The sequence below is a fragment of the Protopterus annectens genome, chromosome 1.part0 (genome assembly GCF_019279795.1).
Source record: "Protopterus annectens isolate FY-2018-M chromosome 1.part0, PAN1.0, whole genome shotgun sequence".
In the NCBI taxonomy this organism is placed as follows: domain Eukaryota; kingdom Metazoa; phylum Chordata; order Ceratodontiformes; family Protopteridae; genus Protopterus; species Protopterus annectens.
In genome coordinates, this window is record NC_056725.1 from 682,420,299 (window position 1) to 682,438,011 (window position 17,713).

Genomic DNA, 17,713 nt, shown 5'->3' on the forward strand with positions numbered 1-17,713 from the left:
GAACAACAATAATTAGGAGCCATGAGAATTAATGATGTCTTTCTTGACTGCGGTCAGGTATGAAAGGTTAACTATATAGAAGAAGTAATTACCATATATCCAATAGATGAAGATATGGACACTGAGGGTAGATGTAGAATACAAGTTTTTCCTTATGTGATCTAGTCTCTTGGACTCATCATTCCACCACATACGTCTGGAGGCCACTAAAGTACAGTGTGTGTCTTCCCAAAAAGGAAAAATGTCTGTGGTGGTGGTGGTAGTAGGGGGGTTGCAGTAGCTCTATGTGTAAGTAATGGGAGTTTCATACACTACTTATAAGTTCTGTTTTGGGATGGCCACTTTGAGAGGTTCTGTCAAGCCCAAATAATCAAATAATTTAAAGCCCTGGCTTTGTCTTTGTCAATGTCCATGAATTTCAATACTTCTATTACGGTCCATGGGAAACATTTGAATTCAGCAGACTTAGGAATCACCTACTATCATCAGTATCATGGGAAAGACATTTATCAGCAAGGCATGAAGGTATGGGACAGGCTTCTCCCTGAATGAATGTCCTAATGTCACCAATGTCACTTTCAGTGATAAAAGAGGGAAGGTCTGACAAGGTACCAGAACTGATGATCAAAGGTCCACCAAGAGGAGACATCTAAAGACAGCAATGACAAATTGTCCAAGCTCCTGCTTGGATTTTGTTTTTTAAGTAGAACATTACTGATAGAGATCTGGTACAACTGGTCTTCTTGCAACCCAAGCATTGCAGAAATGGAGTCTTTGATCTTTTAAGAACTGGGAAGAATATTGGAGGTGGGGGGGGTCAAAGTCTCCTTTTGTGTCCTTGACCAATTTATGATGGAGAATAAGGAATGGGAATTGTGTTACTTAGAAGGGGAAGGGACAGTTTCCTGCTGGGAATGGGGCCTACCACTGGGCAATGACTCATTGGATACACAACAGTGTCAGTGACTTACTGGCCTTCAGCAAGGGTTTCGGTTATCAGAACCAGAGGGTCTCAGTGACAGCCTAATAATGTCTACATGTTCTGATGTCATAGTCTGGCCACAGCACAAGACAGCACATTCCTCCTGCGTGTCCTGGTGAGTAAATGTATGACCAGAGCAAACAGAATGGAAAAGTGGTTACATAACACTGATATGAAACTTAAACCTAGTCCTTATGCCATGTTTTGTCCTTCGCTCAGCGAGAATGGTTAAGGTAACATATGCTTAATAGCAATAAGGAGGGCTTTTAAAATGATACACTTTTTCATACTAACATTAAGTTTTTCAGATACACACACACACACACACACACACACACACACACACACACACACACACACACACACACACACACACACACACACACACACACACACACACACACACACACACACACACACACACACATACAGACATGTGACAGTCTTGTTAATCACGGGGGATAGAGAAGATACAGTTTATCCTCTTGGGAGATTTAATTATTATGGAATAAGCAAGTGAGATCTATGTAAGACAGCTACATTTATAAACTCATACCTTTAACATCTTTACATATCAACAAATATATATATATATATATATATATATATATATATATATATGGAATAAACACAGTTCTCCACACATTTTACCTATCACATGATATATTTTATCTGGTTTACATTATTGTTATTATGATTACCAGAGTACAGGCTTCATCTCCAAGACTACTATCTCAAATGAAAACCATGTAAAAAGTTATCTAGTTTTTGAAAGGTGCTGGCAGTGAATTGTCTTCACCCAGTTACAATTTATCTCGAAGCATTTCAGTTTCCCAATTTTCCTCACTATTTCCATTACTACAACAGTAATAATAAACGTTGGTATTTTTTTGTCTGAGTGACCACTTCCCTGTCTATTGCCTGTAGAATGTAAAACTAGCAACTTTTCTTTTCCTACTTTTACATTTCTGTATAGTAAATGTAGAAGACTTACTTTTAAGACAAGAAAAACACTAATGGCACATACTAATAAGAAATGAAAATGAAAAATAAATCTATTCTGTATTTTAATAGAAGTTCAATTGTCCTTCAGTAAATAAATGTTCAGTACACAGCTATGACACAGTGGAGTGAAGGGACTGACCTGCTGATTATATTTTTTCTCCATTCTAGAGACAAGTTTTGAGGAGTGTAAAAATTTCAAGTAGCAGATAACGTTTGATTTCTTCCAAAAATAGTGATTTTGCTTAAGCAAACACCAAACTTAGGCTGAATTTGACCAAAAAACCCCCAAAAGGTAGTAACAGGTGGAAAATAAAACAGCAGCCCAGTAAAACAGATATGAAAGGCTTCTTTTTAGCCTTACTTTAAAACCTGTTTTGGGCCAATAAATGTATTGTCACCTCTGTGTTCCAATGTATTTCTGTTTTCTGTCAATATTTTGACATTCCTTAATTTGTTAAACAGGAGACAGATACATACAGCAAAGCAATTTCAAGCTGACAAAGTGCAAAGCCCCCCTAAGACTCCCCAAAGTTTTATTTTGAATGTGAATTGTTTTTCTTTTTCCTGGGAATCTTCATATATTGTATTTTAACATTCTGTGTGGGTGATCAGCAAAATAAATAAAATATAAAAATAAATAAACTTGCTGTACTCAGTGTAACATCTTTGCAAGCTTTACACAGTTTTCAATTATTCCTTCTTTGCAAATGCTTTTTGATAAATGTGTCATGATTTAGGGCAGTAAGGATGTATGCTTTCCAATATAAACAGAAGGCACATAAGCAGTATCTCTGTTTTAGTGACCTAGAAAATAAGTCTCTGTACATAGTGCAAGCCTCCGATTACTTGGGCATCACCCTTGATTCCACTCTGACCTTTCATTTGAACATCAATAATGCATCAAAGTTTGCTACAGCCAAGTACACCTGGCATATCAGGTTAAATACAAATTCACATTAAAGCCTGGAAGGCAGCAGCCCAAAGCACATTAACTTCAAATCTGTTTAATAATGTACGCATTTATATTCTGGACAGGTGTGTGCTTATATTTATGTAAAATTTATGAAAAACCTAACCTTTCCTTTCCCTGTTTTAAAAAGGACCTTAAAGCCCACCTACTAAACTTGAAATTCTGCCATTGCCTGTCCTACTGTATAACCTGTTACATCTCCTTTCTTTCTCTGTTAGTAACTTCTGCTTAAACTAACCTCCTAAGCCCTCAGCTCTACTACTATAGCCCTACTATAGCCCCCTCCTTTCTCTCCCCCCTCCCATTCTCCACAGTATTTATCTTTTTAACCCCCCCTTCCTATCAATGTCTGTACATATTGCTTCTTTTGAACAACGATTATCTTTTTGTTTTTTCTCTTATATGTAGTAAATTTGGACCACTGCTATCAGTGCAACCCTTAATGTTCATGTTTTTTTCTTTTGTTTTCTCTTTATAATTGATTTCATATTTGCATTGTTATTTTTAATAGTTTTTGTCCTGTATGGTTATCTTTGCTTATGTTTGCTGGGGCTCTTTCCCTTGGGTTTCCACTGAAAATTGGTTGCTTACTATCAGTGCAATGCAAATAGTTAATAACATTTTCTTTTTTACAATTATTTTGTATTGTGATTGTTATTTAATATTTGTATATTGTCACTTTATCTTTACTTAGGTTTGCTGGGTTTGTTTGCAAACTCAGTTGGACTAACCCGGTTAACAAATGTGAAATAAAATAAATAAATAAATAAATGTAGGAGCATTAGATATTACTTAGAATTTGTGCACTATTTGTTGAAATGAATGCAGAGGTTTTATGCATTTGCAGCATAGGGACTGTTAAAAGTAATTTTATGAATATATGCACTGTGTACCAATTAAAACCTTTACATGGAACTTATAAATTCCATACACTTTACGTAAGCCCAATTCTGTAAACTTACAGAAGACATACTTGAGGATCAAGACTTCAGAAGCTTCTGTCCATATATCTCCTCCACTCCTATAATGAAGGTAACAAAACTACTAAAAGTATGCGTGAAGGTTTGAATTATATGATTCTCGAACAATTTTTTTATGTTGTGGAATCTGTGAAGTGCTTCAGGAAATCCCTGACGACAAGACATCACCCAAACAACTGCTACTACCAGCCATGAACACCTGAGTTTTGCTGGTAGGCTTAAGGAATTGTTTTTGATCTCAGCCTCGTATCACCTCCTGAAATTAGACTTATGTTTTGCTTTTAAGGACATGAAGGATCCCCTGCTCCTTCAAACACAGTTTATAGAATCCACAGCACAGAAGGCCAGCAGATATGCAAACACAGTTAACTTTAAGGTCTCTGTATTAACAATAACAAGTGAAAAGGTCTCATTATTCAATATCCCCCTCACATTTGGAATAAACTACTCTCCCTGTGAAAACAAATATCAGACACTATCCTCATTTTAGAAGGAACTAAAATAATACATTTGTATCTGTAAATTCCAGGAAAAAGAGTGCTGGCAAGGTGTGTCAAATACTCCTGCAGACAGCTGAATACCTGTCCATGTGTTTCATGGGAGTCAATAGTGCATAGTCTCGGTATGTGGATTATGGGTGTGCTCCATGTTGTGTGCTCATGGCACAAGGCTGGATGTCTGTTTGGCCTGTATAGCAAGGGGATGTGTGTCATCCAGGCAGCATTGACAAGGGAGATGCTGCTGTGGAACTCTAGAACCCTGACTGTGATGTGTGGGTTAAGCTCCCAGAGGAACTGGACAAATTTTGTGCTCTTTCATGGGACCTTACCATGGGTGGAGGCAATAGTGTCATTAATGTCCACATGAGTGAATATGGCTGGGGTAGAGACAATGGCAGAGACAGATGAATACTGCCCACCTCAACGTGACTGGTATTGAACAGCTGTGAAACTGTGAGTGGAGCCAGCCATGTGTGCAAAGTGTTTGTGCTCACCTGTTGGCCACCATTTGCAAGCAGTCTCAGAGATCCACTACTGGCTGCCATGTGAGCTACTATTCCCTACAATGTTTGCAGGTATTTCTGGAAGGCATGGATGTTGTCACACAGGCTATGCCACACATTGAGAACTTATGACATCGTAAGACTAAGTTCTATCTGTGCCTGGATCACAGATCTGCATATTCACTGTCTGATACTTAGGGTAACAACAGTATCATGTAATACTTATGATTTAGGCTGTCGATGGACATCAATCCACTTTTCTCCAATTGTGTGTGTGTGTGTGTATGTGTGTGTGTGTATGTGTGTGTGTATATGCACCTTGGAAGTTTTGCATCCCTTCAATGTCACTGGTGTTTCTGCTGCTTGTGTACCATGTGTAGTATGTAGTCCCCTCAGCTGTGTGGCTGTTTGGGGGTGGAGTTCCCTCTACTGTTAGCATTGCTGACAGTACCACTGTGTCCTCAGACTATTCCATGTATACAGTGCCATCATCATCATCCTCTGCAGATGAGACTATCTCAGGTATGTGTAGATTTGTACTGTCGGAACTTCTCTCAGTGGAATCTGCGAAGAATACAGACAGCCTAACCATGTGTATGCCAGTACATGCGTCACCCCACAAATCACCATGCATCAGTTAGATAACTGAATGCAAGGAATATATTTAGGCTATGAACACATACACAGCTCTTGGTGCAGGATGTGTCCACTGCTGTCCTAATGTTCCTGGGTGAGAGAAAGGCACTGTTTTATGTGTGCTTACACTGTGCAAAGATGCTTGCCACTGCTGGCTTGCAATGGCATATCACACAACTCATCTGGTGTCATCATCCACAGACATGGGTGCAATCATCACCACTGAGGCCCTGATTGTCCTATGGGACAGTAAAGCACATGGAGAAGTCTTCATTTAACAAGTGGATGAGCTATCAAAGAGCCACATGACAGCATTTGCCAATATCTACCTGGGGCATTCCCAACAGACATTTAGGCACTTCTGACCATTCCAACTCCCAAATCCAAACTACAACTTGGAATCACTGCACAATCAGTGCCACCTCTGAGTATTATCAGGAACTGCTCTGTCTCTGTGAGTTGATGCTGTGTTGCGAGTGGAGTCCCAGTGGCAGACCCGGCAGCAGCTATGCCTTATGCAAGTCCATGTCAGTCAACCTCCAACACTATTATGTTCACCAATAGTATTTATCTGCTGCCCCATTTCCTGCCATGCCTGCTCCATGAAGGTCTTATCCATCTCCAGAATACATCTACCATGTGGCAGAAAGGTCTGCAACAGAATATCCACCTCCTATGGTGTAAATTTCTCAGTGCACTGCTATTCTTTCAGTGCCATAACAGCTCCAGTACACCTATGGGAATACACATGAATCAGTGTGTGTGCTGGTGTGTGTGTGCATGTGCGTGTGTGCGTGTGTGTACACACACACACACACACACACACACCCACACACCCACACACCCACACACCCACACACACACACACACACACACACACACACACACACACACACACACACACACACACACACACACACACACACACACACACACACACACACACTAGACTGTCCACACTAGACAAAAGACTGTAACCCACTACAATTATCTCCCTTATGTTAGGTACTGTCTTTTGCAATGCACTTACATAACTGCTATGATGCTGTACAAGACTGTGTTAAATGGGCATGTGGTCCACATATACTTTCCTTTGCTGTAGTGCTGACAGCTCATACAACTGCAGGTCTAGTATCCACTGCCATTTGAGTATGCAACATAGCCTCCCTGTGCTGTCCCTCAGTCCACAGTGCCTACATGTCATTTGTCATGCCTATTTCCCATGGTCTATGCAGTTATCCCCCAAAGAGCTAAAATTTGTCATGCTTGGATAGTGAGGCATGGATGGCAGTTTGCCCTCCATGGAAACAGCATCAGTTCTGTCTGTTCCCAGCAGTTGTCCTGCTTAGCCATGCCTGTCTACCCTGCCAGCTTTCCAACATTTTCCTGACTATTTCATGTACCTTAACTTTGCTGGTCATGCACATTCCAAAACAGTCTGACATATCTCTGCCACTATCATTGCAATGGTAGGACGCATCAATCAGTATAGAGTGACACACGTGTGTAGCAGCCATACACCCTTGATTTGTCCCTGCAATGTGGTGTACACTGTCAGCAGTCCTGTCTACTGTAGATTTCCCTATATTTTATTATTGTGCAATATCCCATAGTTGCAGAATTATCTCCTTTTCTGTAGTGTAGGCTCTCACAATGTGGTCACCATGCTACACTATTTAGGTGCTCACAGTATAGGGATCACACCACAGTACGAGTCAAAATAGTGATATATTTTCTAAATCAAGCTCAGTAATGCAATGTATTATCAAACCTACCCCATGTATGAGGTCTTCTCTGCTTCATGAACATGCACTGTGACCAATTAAGGCTTGTGTGGCTTTGTAGCTAGACCATGTTACTACACATTTATACCACAGTAATGGTAATGGTCATCTAACTAAACAGCTGCCTAGTGTGGGTATGCTCAAGCATGTACATTATGTAGGGATGTGCACACTTGTAGGGTATGGTAATGCATCTGTTGTCCTATCCCACACTATGGAACATGTGTATTGTGCTTCTACAAATAACCACTGTGCTAATTTGTTGTCCATGGATCAATATAACAGGGTTTGCCTATGCATTTATATATCACCACTGTGCTGCTGACTGTTTTTTCCTTGCACAGCTTACCATAATTAAATGTACTACATCCTACTGATCATTGCTATTCTTGTTCTGTTTTCTCTCTTTCTGTCAGTTTCTTCTGCTTATCTGTTTTTGTTATTTTGTTTCTTTCTGTTTATGCTCATTTTTCTGCAGAATCAGTCATAGAGCAGGATATTATGTGATAATGGCCACCATGCCCTACACTAGGCTTTACATAAATTGCTGCAGTCTGTCTGCAGGGTTATGGAGATCATTCAGTCAAAGGCAACCTGGAGGACTTGTTGGTGTTTTCTGGTGGTGGTGGTGGGGAGTCATAGGATCTTTATCAGGGAGTGACACAGAGCGCTTCTCTTAGTTCATTCCGCAGGACATGAATCAGCTGGTCAGGACTGTAGTGGCTAGGTGGGTTGGGACCTGGATTAGCACTCTGGAGTACATCTTCATGCAAGTGGCAGAGATACATAGTCACCAAGTGCCAACAATCAGGCCACTAGAGGCAGTGCCCACACATGATGTCAGTCTCTCAAGGGACTGAATTCTGGGGGGGTTCATTACTGAGGTGAGTTGGCAGACAGTCCTGTCTCCACCCTGCCCTCCCATCATGATGTTTCCCTTTCTTGTGTATCATTCATTCTCTTGGGTCTGCTGTCTTGCAGTCCAATCCTCCTCATTACCAATTAGTTCTTCCCCTTTCTGTATGAGTACCTCCCCTGTCAGTTTTTATTTGTATTACATATGTGTATGTCTGCCCCTGCTACCATCGCTACAACTTACTTCTTATACATATCTTTCTCCTCTAAAAAAGAGTACATGTCCAAAATAAAATTACGCTCGTTCTGTCATTGCATGCAAGTTTTCCCTTCCTATTGTCCTTCTTCATATTCCTTTACTTGTTCTTTCCCTGTTCTAACTGTCCCATTACCCCATTTCCTTCCCATTTATAAAATAAAATAAACCTAGCCGGCACTTAGCTGTGTAACCCTTGTATGGGCTCTCAGCCGTGACTGTGCTGCATATATGTGCTTGTGAATGCACACCATGGTAAACATACCACCTGCATGCTGATGGCCCAGGTCATGCATGGCTTCATTATTCAAGCAGCACTACTCCCATCAGATCTGCACTATATCAGCAGTTCTGCACACTTAATTCCTCTCAGGCCAAGTTGCTCAATGCTCATTGTACTATTTGTTACCATGTGGTCACAGTATCAGTCTTTCTGATTTAGTTTGAAATTATAGTTCTGATATCATCTGTGTTAATGAAAGGTCTGATACTACTGCAAATTCTGCATTTACTCTGCCTGCATTGTTTATTCTTGTTTCTTTGTTTATTCAAAATGAAAACATAGTTGCTACTGAAACCTATGTGTAACTTTAGGACGTTTACTAAATCAAAAGTTTACCATAATTTCTGAATTTATTGTCCACATTTAAGATAAATTGTATGAATATTTAATAAAGTACATAGCTTAAGAGTTACTTACAGGTGCTTTTGATGGAGCTGGTGAATCATTCTCACTGGGTAACTAAACAAGAAATGAAGAATTATATCATTATACTGTTGAAATAGTTAATTATTATTTGCATGACTCACTGTGATATTTTATTTTTACCAGCACCTCACTATAGACAGTTTGAGGTGTAATTTGAACATGATGTATTATAAACTCAAGAATATCAAAATTAATATTATGTAGGCTTTATATAGACAGCTGTAAAATTTAATTTGCTTAATTTGCTATGTTATAAGGCAAAGATCTAATAACAACAAATTTTATTATCAATGATAATAGACAACTTTCATTTTTGTGCAATTCTTTTCTCCAGGCAGCTTCTTGTAACTTTCCTTCAGCACCAATTTGGCAAATTTGTCCCTCTATTATTTATTTTACATTTGTTGACTGGGGAAGTCTGGGTGGGCACAAAAGTCCCTTTTCACTGGAGGCCCGGGGAGAAAACTTCAGTACATGCAATACAATCAAAATCTTTTAAGTTATATCATATCAACAATGTTAGGCAGGATACAACTAAACTAAATGTTTAAATGTTGAAATAGATAAGATAGTAACTATACATACAGTAGTAAGGCTTCTTAAACTAATTCTACTCTATGCAGATATAGTTAAATAAACAAGTATGCAGTAGGATAGATGTCACAATGCAGAGTAGTGCGTTATTTACAAAGCTGATTTAATTTTGAGATATAAATGAAATGAGTGATACAAGAATTAAGGGAGGCATAGGTAGGAGGTGGGGCGGGAGAAGACAGAGTAACAGTTGGTAGAGGAGAGCAGAGGTACAGCAGAAGAGGAAGAAAACAGAGATACTTACCCTGGAGAACTACAGCTACAGAGTCAGAACGCTGAGATGTGTGTTTTTTATGTGTTTTGAATGCCTGTTGGTTTTCAAGAAGCCTGACAACATCTTGGAGGGCATTTCAGAGGGTAGCTACAGCGCTTGAGTATAATGAGGCTCCTGAAGCATTTTGGGCTTTAGTGGCAGAAAGGTGGAGTTTGTCTTTAGAGCAAAGAGCTTTGGGGTAGGGTGGTAGTGTTGAGCATGCCTTTTAGTGCCAGATACTTATCAGGGTAGTATATTAGAGTATGAGCTAGTAGTAGCTGACTATAGTGGGGGTGATGTGGGAGTTCAGTCCATGGTAGGGTGGTAGTGTTGAGCATGCCATTTAGTGCCAGACACTTACCAGGGAAGTATATTAGAGTATGAGCTAGTAGTAGCTAACTATAGTGGGGGTGATGTGGGAGTTCAGTTCAATTTATTTGTTTATGGGCAGAACAGCAATTTGCAGCAAAGTGAATTATTTTATTGTAGTATTGTTCCAGGTCTGATTGTGTGGACGTTTGTAGGTTAGTATTGTTCCAGGTTTGATTGTGTGGACGTTTGTAGGTTAGTATTGTTCCAGGTTTGATTGTGTGGACGTTTGTAGGTTAGTAAATAACGGGGAGACATAAGTATGGTAGGTAGGAGCTAGGCTTTAGCTATGGTTTCTCTAGTTCTTTCTGATAGGTAGGGTTTTATTCTACATAATGGGCTTTTGGTGTGTTTTTTTTTTAAACAGTTTGGAAGTGTAAGTCAAATTTCAAGTTGTCATCAATGGTGACTCCTAAGAGTTTAGAGTCAGGGACCTGTTCAATCAAGGTGTTAGAGTAATGAAGTGATTTTGACAAAATAATGTTTTAGAGGTAAAAAGTAGTAGATAGTTTTTTTTTTGTATTTTTTTTGGGGGGGGGGGTTGAGTTGTTAGCCCTGGATTCTATGGACGTAAAAAATTCTTGAGTAATTTCCTGATGTTTTTGTTTGATAGAGGCTGTGCAGATGAGTGTAGAGTCATCTGCATATTGTACAAGACTGGCATGCTTGGAAGCAGTGTGTGGCTCATTTATAAATATGTTAAACAGGAGGAGTCCAAGTATGGAACCTTGTGGCACCCCTACAGTAATGGGTTGAAATGAAGAGTATTCTCACTGCCATGTGACTGCTAGGAATCTATCTGTTATGTAGCGGTTAAATTGGGGGAGGGGGGCAGATACCCAAGGAGGAGGGGTTTAGTAGTAGTTTATGGTCAAAGATGGTGTTGCATGCCTTGGACAGATTTAGGAATAAAGAAGATACCAGGTTTCGGGTATTTGTTTTTATTAATGGTGTCAGCAAAGTGAAGTAGGGCAGTAGTGGTGCTATGGTTGGGATGGAACCATGTTCTGTGGGGGAGAGAAGATTGCAGTAACTGGGAATAGATGCACTTCTCTAATATTTGAGGTAATGTGACAGGTTGGCAATTGGTCTGAAGTTGGAGTAGTCAAAAGAGGGTCCTCCTTTATGAAGAGGAAGTATGTATGGCTTCTTCTAAATGGCTGGGTCATAAAATTCTACAATGGATCTGTTTACTAGTATAAATACTGGATATAATAGAGCTTCTGATGCAATTTTTATAAATTCAGGAGGAAGGCTGTCTGCAGCAGAGCTTGTAGTTTTTAGTTTTAGGAGATATTTTTTATAGTGGAGGTAAGGACAGGTTTGAGAGAGAAGTGAGCCTCAGTGAGATTTTATTGGTTAGGGTGGTTTAATGGTGGGGTTTTCCTTGATAAGTAAGGCTACAGCTTGAAGGAAGTATCTGTTAAAGTTATTAGCAAGTGTCTTCTGGGAAGGGAGTGGGTTGCTGACTTTGGCCTGGATTTAGTAGATTTTGGACTGATGACCAGAATTTTTTAAGATTATTTTGGTGTACTGCTGTAAGTTATAGTAGTGGAGTTTTTGTCAAGCCTTATACTGTGTTTGGTTTTATTTCATATCTGTCTGTACTGTGGAAGTTGTTCCTAGGATTTGTTGGTGTTCCATGCTTTCCAAGACTTGTCACTAAACAACACTAGTTGCCTACTGTATTCAGATAGTCATGTTGCTGAATTAAGTTTAACACTTTTTCTCCTGATGGGAGCATATTTGTTCAGTATATTGTAAAGTTTTTGTTAAATCTGATGGTGCCTTTGCTGAAAAAAAAATTTTTGAACATATTCCAATTAAATTGTTTGAGAGTGAAGATGAAATTGTCTACATTAAAACTGGATAGATTACGTACATTTTTATAATAATGAATGTTTTACTGGATTGCATATAAGCTTGTTATCAAAACTGGGCAGGTGGTCACTTAGGTTGTCAAATCGTCTGATAGCTAATATAGTTTATGTTTTGCAAGTTTGCATTTTCAGTAATGGTGCCACAGTCTAAAATAACTAATTTATAATTCAGGACAATAATATCGAAATCTACCACAGTTCTGTGCCATAGTTAGAAATATTACTGGGTTTAGTGGACAGAACCCAGTCTATATGGTAATAGACAAGGTGTAGCAGAAATAATGAATAAGAAAAGATATGTTAAAACTATATATATATATATATATATATATATATATATATATATATATATATATATATATGGGTCTACTTTACATGATCGACAGCTCAAATGTCCAACTTTCATATGGCCGAGACCATATGATTGAACATTTGAAACATCGACCATGTAAACTAAACACCATAACACACACAAGAAAAAATACTAACTTTGTTTAGCAATGGGGAAGCCCCCCTGTGCCCCCCACACCCCCTGCTACTTAAATATACCAACTCCGAGATGGCACTACAGGATGCCAGGATGTTGGCAATATCAGTTGGTTCTGTAAGTTTTGTGCCTTTGTGCTGTAACTCAGAGCAGATCTGGGTGTTGCCATTGAGATTCTTGACATAGCTATAGAATGCTTTGTGGTTGTCCTTGGAATTAGTGGCGATTTTGTTTTCATAGCTAGCTTTGGAGGATCTTATAAGGGATCTCAGCTTCTTACTGAGGCTGACCAGGGAGCTCCTCCACTCATTGGATTTTACTCTCTTTTGCAACAGTTTCTTCCTTCTGTTGTACAGTTTGTTTATGGCAGGGGAACCACCAGATTGGCTTCCTTTTTTGGAGGATATCGTCTTGGTTCTGTTTGGGATAGCACGATCCATGCACTCGTGTAAGTGCTTATACAGTGCATTTGTGTAGGATTCAGCAGTTGTAACTGTATTGTTCATCTGCATGGGTGTCATGAAGTTCACCACTTCTGTCTTAAGAAGCATGAAGTTGGCTTTGGAGAAATTTTTTACTGTGGTTTCCTTAATGGAGGATGGCGGCGGGATGTGGATATCAAGGGTGATTAGCTTATGGTCGGATGGGACTAACGAGGAGTTGACTTCATGTGAGGAACACTGGTCACTCATGTTGGTAATGACTAGGTCTAGGATATTGTTGCCACTGGTGGGGGTGTGGATAAGTTGATCCAGGGCATTGGAGTTTATGAATTCCAGAAAGCGTTGAGCTAAGGAGTTGGTACATGAGTAATTTTCCCAGTTAATGGTGGGGTAGTTGAAGTCACCCATTATTAGAGTGTTTGGTTGAACCCTAATATTTTCCAGTACATCAAGAAAAGAGGAGTGGGAATCCTGGGACATAGTGGGGGATCTGTAGCAAGCTACAATTTGGATTGCAGTTTTGCCCAGAATTAGTTGCATTTGGATAACCTCAGATGCATTATGCTGAGCAACTTGCCTGGAGGTGTGGATATCCTTAATGAATATGGACTTTGAAAATGACCACTAGAAGATGAACAGAATACTACCTAGTTTTCAAAATCTGTTCAGTGACTAAATAAAGTAATTGTTAAAGTACACAGGGTATAAATCACCCCCCCCCCAAATTATATGTATGTGTGCGCGAGTCTGTGTGTGTGTGTGTGTGTGTGTGTGTGTGTGTGTGTGTGTGTGTGTGTGTGTGTGTGTGTGTGTGTGTGTATATATATATATATATATATATATATAGAGAGAGAGAGAGAGAGAGAAAGGGAGAGCACAAAATATTGAGTATGTCAACACGCTACCATGCATGCATGCATCGAGTGCTAAACTTGGAGAATGCAAAATTAAACATTAGAAATAGAAAAAAAAACAATTTTTTGCAGGGCAGCAAGCCCCCTGAGCCCCTATGTGGGGGAGGGGGCTACGCCTCCACACCCCTTGCTAATTATATATACTATCTCTGAAAATGCACAATATTGGGTAAAGGGCATATTCCCCAATCCCAATAATTATGTGATCTCACACATCTGTCAAACATTTGCATAGTCAACCAAAACTAGTTTGAACAATATTCAGTACATAATATATATATATCACATATATAACATATATATATATATATATCAGCTCAGAGGCTGCACAAGCTCATAGACGAGGCAGAAAGTGAGAATAAAATCTATAGCAATTCTCACATTCTTCTCCGAGTTTAGCTACCTTGAGAGGATGCTGGAAATCTTTAGAGTCAAGATTCTGAGCATTGATCAACTATTCAGTGACAAACAGTAGAGCTCCCCAATATTACTGACTGTTGCACACTAGTCAGATAGCAAAGAACCACAGGAAGCTAAAGGTGGGCACTTTATGAAAAATACATAATGATTTACCAGCTCAAAGAGTCAAGGAAGCTTGCCTTACATGTTTATAGTATAATAGTAGAAAGAAACAGGTTGTGAGCTTATATTCAGAGGTACACAAAGTGAAAGAAGAGGGAAGTACTGGTACCTGTCTACATCAACCATTAATACTAAATGCAGACAATCTGAAGGTTGTTTTGGAATCTATTTAGAAAAGTGATAAACGGAGAAGCAAAAAACATGCATAGAAGATTTACTAATAAGAAGTGAGGGAGCAACTTACTGACAATGGATTATAGCAGGTCAAGAAAGGATCTGTTTTCTGTGTAGTTCTCATTTTTGTTTATGGCCTTCACCTTTTGATTTCGCGGCCAGTGTCCACTACTGTGCAAAGACCCCCTGCATTTGCCATTTGAGGCTAAACAGGAGTAAGGTGACCGGGAAACCAAATCAACCATAGTATGTCTGAGATTTAATATGATTAGCTCTGCATCATTTAGTCAACATGCAATTAATCTAAACTAAGACATTTAAATGCCTGAGAGGTCACAGCCTCAAAATAATAACACTCTAATGTCATACGACACACAAAACCTATTATCTTTTGTAAGGGGCATACACCCATGTGCCCCTGATGTGGGGCCAAGCATTCCCACATGTTCAGTTTTTAAATATACCTACTTTGAAGGAACAAATACTTGGGAAAGGGGAAAACAAAAGCAAAACTCATTGTATCCCATTTCGTTGTATCTGCTATGCAGTCAATGCACAGCTTATTACATTCCCAGTGCAGTTAATTGTTGAATGTAGGACTCTTGTAACTTTCCTGTTTTGATGTTCCAAGATTCTCTATTCCAGGCTATATTAAAGCATATATTTCCTGTATATCTGACAATGTGGGACTTTTCATTTTACTACTGTTCTTACCTCTTATAAACCAATATGGAATGCATCATTCCAATGTATGTGCAGTGGCATGAACATTTCCAGCCCATGATAGCTGCTGGATATTTCCTTTTAAGTTGCTCTTTTTTGGCCACATGGTCTCCAACAAGGACAAATGTGCTGCAAGGCATTCCATACCCTCCCCTCCCCCAAGACAGAACAGGACTTCAGCTGCTCAGTCATTTCTACCCCAGCTGTTTCCCTTTGGTCTCTCATGGCACACCAGTTTCAGGTACTAGTGTCATGAACATATACCCTAAGCATGTTCCATCTAATCAGTAAAAAATTGTTTTGAAGGAGGTACAATGATGGAAATATTCACAAGCGGACATACTAAAAGTGACAGTAGTAGAAACAGAAAAAGGAACTCTAGTTTGATTTTATATCAATTCATATAGCAAATACTATGTAGGAAAAATAGTACAGTACCTTGAAAATGTTTAAAAATCATGTTTAGGCATCGATGACAAGTAATAAATGCTATGTTATTTGAGGTCTTAATGTTTTCTAGTATTAAAATACTAGCCATTGTCTGTTAGTAAGCTAAATGGAAGCATGCACATACAACGTTAGACTGTACATAAGAGAGAATGATTCTATGTAATTACCATTAGATGCAAGTGCATCATTGGTCTGATACTAACATTCCCATATCATCTCTGTGGAACTGGGTGGGGACATAAGGTATATCCTTTGAGACAGCATTCCCTATCCTAGACAGTAAACCATTAATGACAGAAGCTTTAGTAGATGTTTAGGAAAATCAAGTCACTAAGATTTTGAAAGGAAAGACTGAGTGAGGTCTTAGGACAGATTAACGCATGCAGTACAAAGCACATAATAATAATAATAATAATAATAATAATAATAATAATAATAATAATAATAATAATAAAATGCATTATTAAATTAGCCATAAAATATGCAACTTGCTGTAGCTCCTCCATACCTTCCTTGATTTGTCCTTCTTCCGAGGTAGTAATGGTGGTTGCTGTTCATACTGCTGAGTAGACAAGGATGACGGATCTAAATGCAAATAATGTAATAAAAAAACACAAAAGGGTAAAAATGTATGTCTGATAGAACCAACTCATGAACAGTCAAGATACAAGTACTATTTGGTTTATAATGTTTTAATAACCCTTCTTTTGCCTGCAAAGTGCACTGCATTTTAACAAATACAAATGTTCTTATCTGCTATCCTTTGCTAACTACAATCAATTAGGAGTAGGTACTTAAAAGACGGAAAAAGGCTGTGAAACCTTCATTTGATCAAGTGTAGTGCTAAGCAAAATATAAAGCACTTAGATGAAGTTCTCCAAATTGAAAACAAGAATTTATGGCCACATTGAGACTATTAGTAGAAAGGACTGAATACGAAAGTACAGAGTGCTTGTATTTGAGCAGCAGAATCATTCTAAGAGGCAAAAAGCCATTTATCATACAGTGCCAGGACTCTCTTCCCTAACAGTTACTGTATTGACACCCAAGCTTAGAACATGGACAGTAGATCGGCATGGTATTTATGCCTCTCACTCTGACAGACCTCCTTACAGAGAGCAACAGTGACATTTAAATGCCAGAAAACAAAGATAAAACTAACTGAAGACAGAGGTAAATGATGTGGGAGCATTATTGTTTGTATATACTTGTCTTTCTTTTCTTGACGTTGTCACTAAAATTATTGCTCTTATGAATATTTTGAGGCTACATTACCTGTTACATAGAACACAGTATACATGATTGTGAAGCACTACCATACAGGTGTTAATTCTCCTCATCAGGACTTATTCATCTGCCAAAACCTAGCAGAGGTATCATGCAGTGTTATCACCTGCTTACAAAGTGAATTGTGCAGCAGCATACAGCAGTTTGACAAAATGGTCCTTTAAATGATGTCCCTGAAAATTTCATACCAAAATGCTATAAAATTTAAAAAAGTTATAACCCTCTACAGCAGACAATGAATTAAAATAGGCAGACAATTTATTGTTTTATATTAGGAAGCACTACAGAATGTATGATCTCCTTACAAGTGCTACTGCTATTAAAATTCAAACTGCAAAAAAATACAAGCACTCATTTTTTAACTGCAGTAAAACACT

The 17,713-nt window shown here is 38.8% G+C and overlaps 1 protein-coding gene across 2 annotated transcripts in view; it reads right to left on the reverse strand.

Annotated features, from left to right (window-relative positions):
• Window positions 1-17,713, reverse strand: part of LOC122794052 (mitogen-activated protein kinase kinase kinase kinase 5-like) — a 1,947,254-nt gene that overhangs the window by 318,521 nt on the left and 1,611,020 nt on the right. For both annotated transcript variants that reach the window (XM_044062187.1, XM_044062182.1), the window contains exons 20-21: window positions 16,558-16,634; window positions 9,172-9,213 (exon numbers count right to left, since the gene is read on the reverse strand). In XM_044062187.1, the coding sequence (XP_043918122.1) occupies window positions 9,172-9,213; window positions 16,558-16,634 (119 nt within the window). The remainder of the gene's footprint in view (window positions 1-9,171; window positions 9,214-16,557; window positions 16,635-17,713) is intronic.